Source organism: Lactuca saligna, chromosome 6 (genome assembly GCF_052625555.1).
Source record: "Lactuca saligna cultivar CGN05327 chromosome 6, ASM5262555v1, whole genome shotgun sequence".
NCBI lineage: Eukaryota > Viridiplantae > Streptophyta > Magnoliopsida > Asterales > Asteraceae > Lactuca > Lactuca saligna.
The window spans coordinates 10,214,471-10,223,574 of record NC_136422.1 but is presented as its reverse complement, the minus strand read 5'-3'; the positions used below and the strand labels follow the sequence as shown (position 1 = coordinate 10,223,574).

General features: G+C 38.4%; 1 protein-coding gene across 1 annotated transcript; it reads right to left on the bottom strand.

The window, feature by feature from the left end:
* Positions 1-3,028: 3,028 nt before the first annotated feature.
* On the bottom strand, positions 3,029-5,687 carry LOC145002294 (uncharacterized). The gene is made up of 4 exons (XM_078961592.1): positions 5,510-5,687; positions 3,569-3,607; positions 3,298-3,480; positions 3,029-3,204 (listed from the first exon to the last, which is right to left on the bottom strand). The coding sequence occupies exons 1-4, from the start codon at positions 5,685-5,687 to the stop codon at positions 3,029-3,031; spliced, it is 576 nt and encodes a 191-aa protein (XP_078817718.1).
* Positions 5,688-9,104: the final 3,417 nt, after the last annotated feature.

The window sequence follows — 9,104 nt, the reverse complement described above, 5'->3', positions numbered from 1 at the left end:
CCAAGCATTTGTTGTTGTAAAGAGAGTGTATGTTGTCCATTTAGCCCCAACTCTTCTTGTTCTCCCAATCCTATGAACATCATCTTCCAAGGAACCCGGGAAATCATAATTTATCACATATTTCACATCCTTCACATCTGCATTTTCATTTTCATTTTTATAAATATTAAACAATCAACAATATGAATCATTAAATATATAATTATTAGTTGAGAAATTAAACGTACCCACGATCTGCAACATCTATAGCTGTAATTATTGGAGTTTTACCAGCTTTGAATTCGGATAAAACCCAATCTCTTTCTGCTTGACTTTTATCTCCATGGATTAATAATGCGGGCCACCTGTCCATTCTGAGATGGCGGGTGATTTGGTCACACCCTTTTTTCGTGCCCATAAAAATTAGAATTCTACTCCCATCCATGATGTCATCCAACAGTTTCACCAATCTGAAACAAAATTATCAAATTTGATTATTTAAAGCGTCTAAAAAGTTGAAAATAAAAAATCATCTATAAAAACGGCATGCTTACTTGTTGTACTTTTGATTCTGAGTAACCATATCCACATGTTGCTGAATCGAATGGTTAGCTTTTAAGTCTTGTGAACCAATCACCACCTGTCCAAATTTCAAATGTCCAAAAAAAAAGGATTAAATATGAACATATGGTGAAAATAGAAAAAAAGTAGTTACTTTGTATGGGTTGTAAAGAAATTGCCTTGCAAGTTGTTCGACTTCCTTTGGCCATGTAGCACTCCAATACAAGGTTTGACGATCTGGTCGAATCTGTGTATATACAAAAACTCATGGTCAAGAAATGGATCCACAAAGTGGCCAGAACTCTTACCAAGCACAAAATGTCTGCCCTCCTACTAGTGTTCATAACCCTATTACTAATTTCCAATATTCTTTCGTGGCTCCTGTTACTGTTGGAGAGCAAGAAAATTAGGGTTTATGGTTATTTCTGGATCAAGAAAAGGGTTTATTCAGAATGTTGATACATTTTTATGCCCAGAAAAAGAAGGTTTATTTTGATGAAAGCAAAGCTTCGTCTATAGTTTGCTTTGCTGGGTGACGTTTTCAAGATTTATTGTATATATGATGAACATCTTGTGATATACTTCTAGTTTATTAACTATTATACCCATTTTTCTTTGTTGCTAAGTTATGATAAAGTCCCCAAGATTCTGAACATGATTAGACTAATCGCCTATATATGGCTCCTGTGTTGGGGTCGGGGCCTATTATAGACACACAAATAGATCTACTTGACTATTTTTCAGAAAGCAAGAAATAAATATAGAGAAAATACCAACGATATTTATGTATAATGTTTTAAAAACAAATCTTACAACTTGACATACGTTCCCAATTTTCGTATCTATATAGTGATTGGTTTTTCCTTCTTTAATTGCAGTGCAGAAAGTTCCTTTTAAGTATGTTAGGTGAAAATTTGTGACATAAACTATTAATATATTGAATAAATTTAACCTCTTTCTTAAAGAAACTTCAGCTACATTTGCAAACTATTCATATTACTCATTGGCACGAATGGCAGATGTCAAGCCACGTTTTTGAAGAGCACGAAACTCACGATACATGAACACCAGAAGCCTATTCATATTATACATATGAACACCTTTTGATACAGGGGACATCACCTCCATGTGAGGCCCCTATTTACATTACACATTTTAAATAAATATACAGATGGAAAAAAACGAAGGAAAGTTATAGGTCAAACTTGTTGACCAACAACGTAAATCTGGTCAATGCGTCTTAATGAGAGCTTTCCCTTTGGAGAGTGAATGAGTAAATAGTCAGTGGATGATTCTTTTTAGTCTCGACTCCTAATCTTCGTTGGTGTTCCTTTGTGGCAGTTGGGACTTGAAAGTAGGTATCCAGGTGTTCCCTACATTGTTTTTCCAGACAATTCGTCAATAAATATTAGACCTGAGAACCCTGAAGCATTGCCATGCAGGAGTGTAGAGAAAGAACTTACACTTTTCCCAAGAGACCATTTATCCTTCCTGTCATACAATAGAAAGTAAAGTAAATAAAAATAAGGCACAATGACACCAAAAATTGACATAAGAGTGAAGCGTGTCATACCTTAGTGTTAAAAGTTGAACTGTTATTGATTTTAATGTTATAATCTGGGAGTGTTGAAGGCCAGGAGGGTCATCAAGGTAAGCATTTATACCATGAATTTTTAAAGACGCATCGAGCCTTATTTTCCCTTGACACTGGCAGCTTCCATTTTTGGAATTAGACAGGTTAACTACTTGAAGCTCCATCATATATGTATGCACTCTGTTGTTAAATCATTTAAAAGATTTAGTGACAAATAGATTCACTAACACTTGAAGAACTAAATCAACTCGTATGTATCACAGGCTTATTATCAAATGTAAACAAAAGGCAGAACATAAAACATTTAAAATAGGGTAAAGGGTAACAACTTGTATGTAAAGAACTTGAAATATACATAAATCTCGAGGCTTAAAAAGTAGATATGTTTGACCATTAAAAAGTCAAATGTGTCTTTGAAAATTGAAATAGTCAACTCACATTCTGCAGATAGTGATTGACCAAAAGTCAATTGAAATCCCACATCCAGATGCTGCAAAAGTCCAAACAGATAATCCAACTCCAATAAACCTAAATGGATTAATGCTGCAAATATAGAAAACATTAAAGATTATTAGCATATGAATAATATAGAAAACATTAAAGATTATTAGAATACGCATCTCATCTGATAATGTAACACATTTCATATATTTGTGTCAACAAACATTAATCAAACAGCCACTAATATAAGATAACATATCAATATATGATAATATGATATGATATGATGCCGACTCAATTTTACCTTTTACCTTTTACCGATTACCATACTAAAACTTAAACACCCCACCCACGCAAACCTGTAAACAGCCGAGTTCACCACCAACGGGTAACCAAATACCGGAAATACCCCTCGTGCCAACACATAAGGGAAACACAGAGCTGTTAGTAGCTTCATCTTTTGGAGTGCATAATGATATTTATATCTCCCACACCATCAACAATGGATTGCTTTTCATCATCCTTTTTCACTGATTTCTTCTTCTGTAACTCTTTCACTTTGCGATATTCATCATACTGCGCCTTTCTTTTCTTCCTATAGCTTCTTGCACTCTTCCCACCTCCATCATCTGAACCCTCATCATATCATGAGTTTAATTTTTTTTTGAATAAAAGAAAAGCAAAAGGGTGAAGATGAAGGAAGTATGAAGAACCTAGATCACGATCCATGGCATCTTCTTCATCTTCATCATCTGAAGATGTCCATCCAAAATGGGTGTTATTGTTGCTACTAGAAGATGACATCTCATTCAGTGCTGAGGGAATTGCTTTAGCATTCAGTCTGATGTTGCTGTTATCATCTCCTTCAAGGAAACTACTAGGGCCCCCAATAGGAGATAAAGATCCTACGACAAGTCAACAACACCTTAATTAGTTTACATAACGAATTAATAATTAATTTAAATTTAATGGAATATGGGATATGTATAATACCATCAGTATCATGCATCATAGGATGATATGGAGTTACCCCTTGTTAAACTGGTAACTAATTTGTTAATAGCGAATTGGTCGCTTTGTCTTATCTGAAAATAAATAAAATTAATTAAATTAATGGGACAAATGTCGACAATTATCACATTAAATGTGGTCATTTTGGTCATTTTGGTGAAGTATTGGTCAAATTCACATCGGTTGTTACATTGAAAATCTTGATTGTCTCATTGGAATTGATTTTTTTATATAGGCATAAAATGGAGAAATTTTGCAAACACTTGAGCTATTAAACATAAAGGATAAAGCCAAAGAAAGTGTGAGTATGGTAATCCCCAAGATCTTAAAGTTAGGAGTGACATTTGATGCACTTTTTTTATAGACCCTCCATTATATGATATGAACTAACAGATTTAAAAGACATAGTCACTCAAGAAGGATACTAATAACCAACAATTAAACACCAAATAATTGTTGTAAGTATCACACATTTGAGAGGGAGAGCTCTCTAGGTTCACAATGAACTTTCTACAAAATATTTGATTACCTTTCTCTACCTTCTAACAACTATATATACTACTAGGAACACCAGACCACAAAAATGTTGCCACCATTGACATAGTACTATTACTACTGAAAAATCCTGCAATATCAGTAAATTACTAAATTACCCTCCAGCTCCCTTGTTGTGGGAAAACAGAAGCGGTTTCTGAGCTAATTCTTAGGATCAGTTGATTAACTGTGTTTAGCTAACTAGTTTTCAGAGGGCTTTGCAGTTTGTTTTCATTCGTTCTGTTTTTATCACTCAGGCTCAGTTCTGTAATTGGAGACTCAACCCCTCTCGAATCAGGTCTTATCCTTTTCAAATTAATTAAGTATTAATTGCTTGCTATTTCCTTAGATTCTGTGAGAAGAATGTGTTTGAATTTTAGAGACAAGAGAGGAGTATTGTTTTAGTTTTGATACCATGTAACTGTGATATTTTCCCATAAAAGTTTTACTAATAATCTCATAGAATAACATATAAATAATACAATGGGCTAGCCTAGGTTAATAAAATATCTAAGACTAGGCTGAGATACATAGGGCTGGATAATGCAAATACACAATATTATCTACATTAGGCCTAGCTAACAAGAAGAAAATGTGATACCATTGAAAATTATATGAAGTAACTGTTTTTTTTGTTGCCAATTTGTAATGAATAGAAAGACTGACCGTGATTTGAAAATGAGTTGCAGATTGCATGGAGGTATTGATGACAATTGTCGATGAGATTGCGGCTCCTCTCAGAAACCTTTCAGAAGCAAGATTTACTGCAAAACAATTGTATGCCCTGATCTCTCACTCTCAGTCAGGAAGATATATATATATATATATATATATATATATATATATATATATATATATATATATATATATATGCGTACAAACAACATTGGAGAAACAGATCTTGAAGTCAACACATACGATTTATAGACTAATGACTTGGAATATGAATCTGAATACCATATACATTAGAACACCCACACATACAACCATAACCACCTAATGGTGATGGATGGTGGCAGAGAAAAACCCCAGAAGCCTAGGGCTGCGATCATGGTTTTAGGTGGTGCTTGGCGGGGAAAACATAAAAGAACGAGAAGAAAAGAATATGCATCGATACCTTAGGCTGGAGCAAAGTTTTTCCCGAGGTCCCCTTCCTCCTCCTCCCTCGACGGTGACTCAAAAATCCGACAAACTCATACAAAAACTTGAACAACTTTTTTTCTAGCATCCAAGACGAACGAACAGAAGATTAAGGTTGTTTTAGGTTGCTAAGGGTTTGGTTAGAGGGGATGTATGAACTAAATATGATCAATCGGCCCTAACAGAAAAGCCCTAGGGGACCCCGACGTAGAAATGTGGCCACCAATTAGGCTTTCATCCCAAGGGTACCTGACGTCAAAATGTGGCTGCCGATTAGGGTTTTTCTGAATGTGGAGGATGTAGTTGTAGGTTTTCTTGTAGAGAAAGCCTGAATTGTGATGGATGATTGAAGAAGGGTTGGCGGTGCTGGAGGTGGGTGAAGACGAAGGCCATATGGCTTCTTTCTTGCTAATTCAAAGATTAGCATAGACAGCAGAAGGTGGAGGCATCAGCTGAGGGAACAAGGGAGACTGAGTTTGGATCGAATAGGCGGGGTTTTAATTTTTGGGAATTCCATTCCCCCCACCCCCAATTAAAAACGCGTGTTGCGTCAAAAAATTATAAAGCGACATGCTTAGATGACACACATTTTATAATAAGCGCCCTCCGTGTTTGTATTCTAACACAAATTTTAGGGCGCGCAAAAATGCGCGTCCGAAATCCTTCAAAATTTTGAAGAGATGACATTATTTTTACGTCACACGCTTTTGCGTATAGTAAATCCGTGCGTGTCATAAATTGCGCGTCATTAAAGGCCTATTTTCTAGTAGTGATAACTCGACGAGTTAGTTAAGGTTTTCCCAATATTCTAGATGCTGCATGGACTCGACGAGTTACTTGGTAACTTTGCGAGTTGACTGGGCTTTTCATGACTTTCTGAGTTCTAAAGGAACTCGACGAGTTTGTAAGCTGCACTCAACGAGTTAGGTCAACATGGACTGTTGACCTTGACCATTGACTTTGAATTTGACCAAGGGTTGACCAAGTTGACTTCTAAGGGTATTTTGGTAATTTGGGATTTTATGGAAGTGGAACAATGGTGTTTTTAGGTGTTGGTGTTTGGAGCTGTGTTTCGAGAGTTTGATATTTCAGTTACGACAGACATTGCGAGGTGAGTTATCCTCACTATGCTCAAGGGTTGAAGGCACTAAGGTCGACCCTTTGGATTGTATCTTGCTTTATTATTAGTGTGATATGTTAGATCGGTATCCTAGTAGATCAGATGGTTCTATGTGGTTATGATCAGTTAAATTGGTATCCTCGTAGATAAGATGTTGCTATGCTTAGTGATCTATAGATCGGTCTGTCTGTTTGTCGACTATTATATAATTATCTGATATATGTGCACATGATTGATTGGTTGTTGAGGCTTATCTGCTTTGTGTGAGATCCAACTGACCGGGACATTCCAACGTGATGGTTGTGGGCCGAGAGTATTCCATCCCGAGGATGATTGGACTCATAGTATGTGGGCATTCCAACCCGTTGGTTGTGGGCCGAGGGTATACCATATCGAGGATGACTGGGCCCATAGTATGTTGATATTCCAACTTGATGGTTGATTGGGCCTGTAGTATGTTATTATATGTGTGTTATTTGTTGTGCGGGGATTTTGGGGGAACCCACTAAGCATCGGGCTTACAGTTTTGGATTTTGTTTCAGGTACTTTCGGATGACTGCGGGAAGGTGAAGGCATTACCGTACACTTCCTAGTTTTATGATTGTGATTTCTGGGAAAACTCTGATATTGATTTATTTTGAAAACAATTTGTAAACATTACTGGTTTTGGATGATTTTGCAAAAAAATTATGAACTTGGGTTGATTTTGAACAATTTAAATTTTTGTGAATTTTTATGGATGTTACATTGTAACATCCCGGAATAGCAAGAATAGAGTTGAAGGGCTAAAAGTGTAAATCTTGAAGGGCGACTCGGCGAGTAGAGTCGCGACTGTGGTCGTGTGTCAATCGACCTACTCAACGAGTCCAAAGATGGACTCGGCGAGTAGGTGTTGGGCGAAGAAAACCCTAAATTCGGGGAATGAGCCCTATATAAAGACCATTATGTTTCCTCCACAGCCTCCTTGATCCCCCTTGAGTCCCAGAAACCCTAATTTCGTGGAGGAACCCCATTGTTGAGAAAATTGGAGCTTGGAGAGGTGCTTGTTGAAGAAATCTTGAAGGAGAAGAGGCTTGGATCAAAGGGCTTTGCTTGGATTCGAGTTTCATTGCTGTTGGGGCATTCTTTGGAGGTAATACTTTCGTTCTTGGGTTGTGTTCTCCTAGATTCTCATTTTGGGGTTGTGTGGGAAGCTTAGTTGTGTGACATCTTGAGTTTGAAGGATGGATCTGAGGTTGCTACCTCAGATCTGGAGTGGAGAAGATCTTAAGAGCATTAAAGCCCCTGTTCTTGTGTTGTTAATGGAGCTATCATGTCCCAAACCTTAGTTCTAAGGTGAATAAGGCCTAGATCTCTTTAGATTCACGTAAAGTTTGCCACTTTACGTGATGGATGGATTGTAGGAGGTTGGATCTATGTTTTGGATCAATTACATGGCCTGGAGTGCTTCTGAATTGATTCAGATCGGTGATACTCGGCCAGTCACATGGGTGGACTCGACGAGTTGCTTGAAGATGGCCTGGAACTCGGCGAGTTGGAGGAACAACTCGGCGAGTAGGTTGAAGATAGCCTTAGACTCGGCGAGTCTGTTCTTGGACTCGGCGAGTCTTGTCGAAGAGTCCCAATATTTCCTAGTTGAGTCGAGAATCGGTGAGTCAAGGGATGACTCGGTGAGTTGGGTGCGAGTGGACTCATAGTTGTTGGACTCGACGAGTATTGGTGTGACTCGGCGAGTTGGGTCGCTAATGGAGGGATGTTCTGAGCTTAGGGACTCGGTGAGTCATCGGGTTGACTCGGCGAGTAGGGTCAGTCAGGGGTTGACTTTGACTTTGTCCAAGGTTGACCAGTTGTCCTCCAGGGGTATTTTGGTAATTAAGGGTATTTATTGAATTGAATGTTTTGGTGTTCAGTGGAAGACTTCGTGTCAGAGTTGGAACAGCGGGATCTTATCCTTTCAGCTGGCAGTTTCGAGGTGAGTTATCTTCACTATATCAACAGGGTCTAAGGCACCAAGGCCGGCCCTTATCGGATTGAGATCCGGGTAGTTGTTATTACTTTGTTGTTGTGATATGCTTGCATCCTGAGAGTTTGGACGGTATATGTTAGAGACCTGATTGAGATCAGTATCCTGAGAGATAGGTAGATGTTATGCTAATGACTTGTTAGGTCGGTATCCTGCTTAGAGTATGTTATGCTATGTGATCTGCTAGATCGGCTTGTTTGAATGTGAACTGTTATATGATTAAATGTTTATGTGTACATGGTTGTTTGGACTAGAGATGAGTTGAGGCGGTCCTGCTTTGTGCTATAGGCCAAGATACTCAGGGCGGATCGGTTGTTCCGAAGGCCCAACGAGTGGACCAGGCCGACTGAAGGCCCGATGCGGGTGGACCAGTCATACTGTAGACTCAGATAGTGGACCAGGTGAGTTGAAGGCCCAGTGCGGGCGGACCAACCACACTGTAGACTCGAAGGACATGACTAGACTCGGAGGATGGATCCGGTGGACTGAAGGCCGATACGGCGGACCAGTCACACAGTAGACCCGATATGCATGGTTGTTCTATGTTCTATTATGTTATGTATGTTTTATATGTTATGGGCCGGAAGGCAATATGTTTCGGACCGGAAGGTCGTAGCCTGGAAGGGCGTATATGTGGTTGGCATTTTGGGGGTATCTCACTAAGCTTTCGGGCTTACAGTTGTGGTTTAATGTTTTTTTTC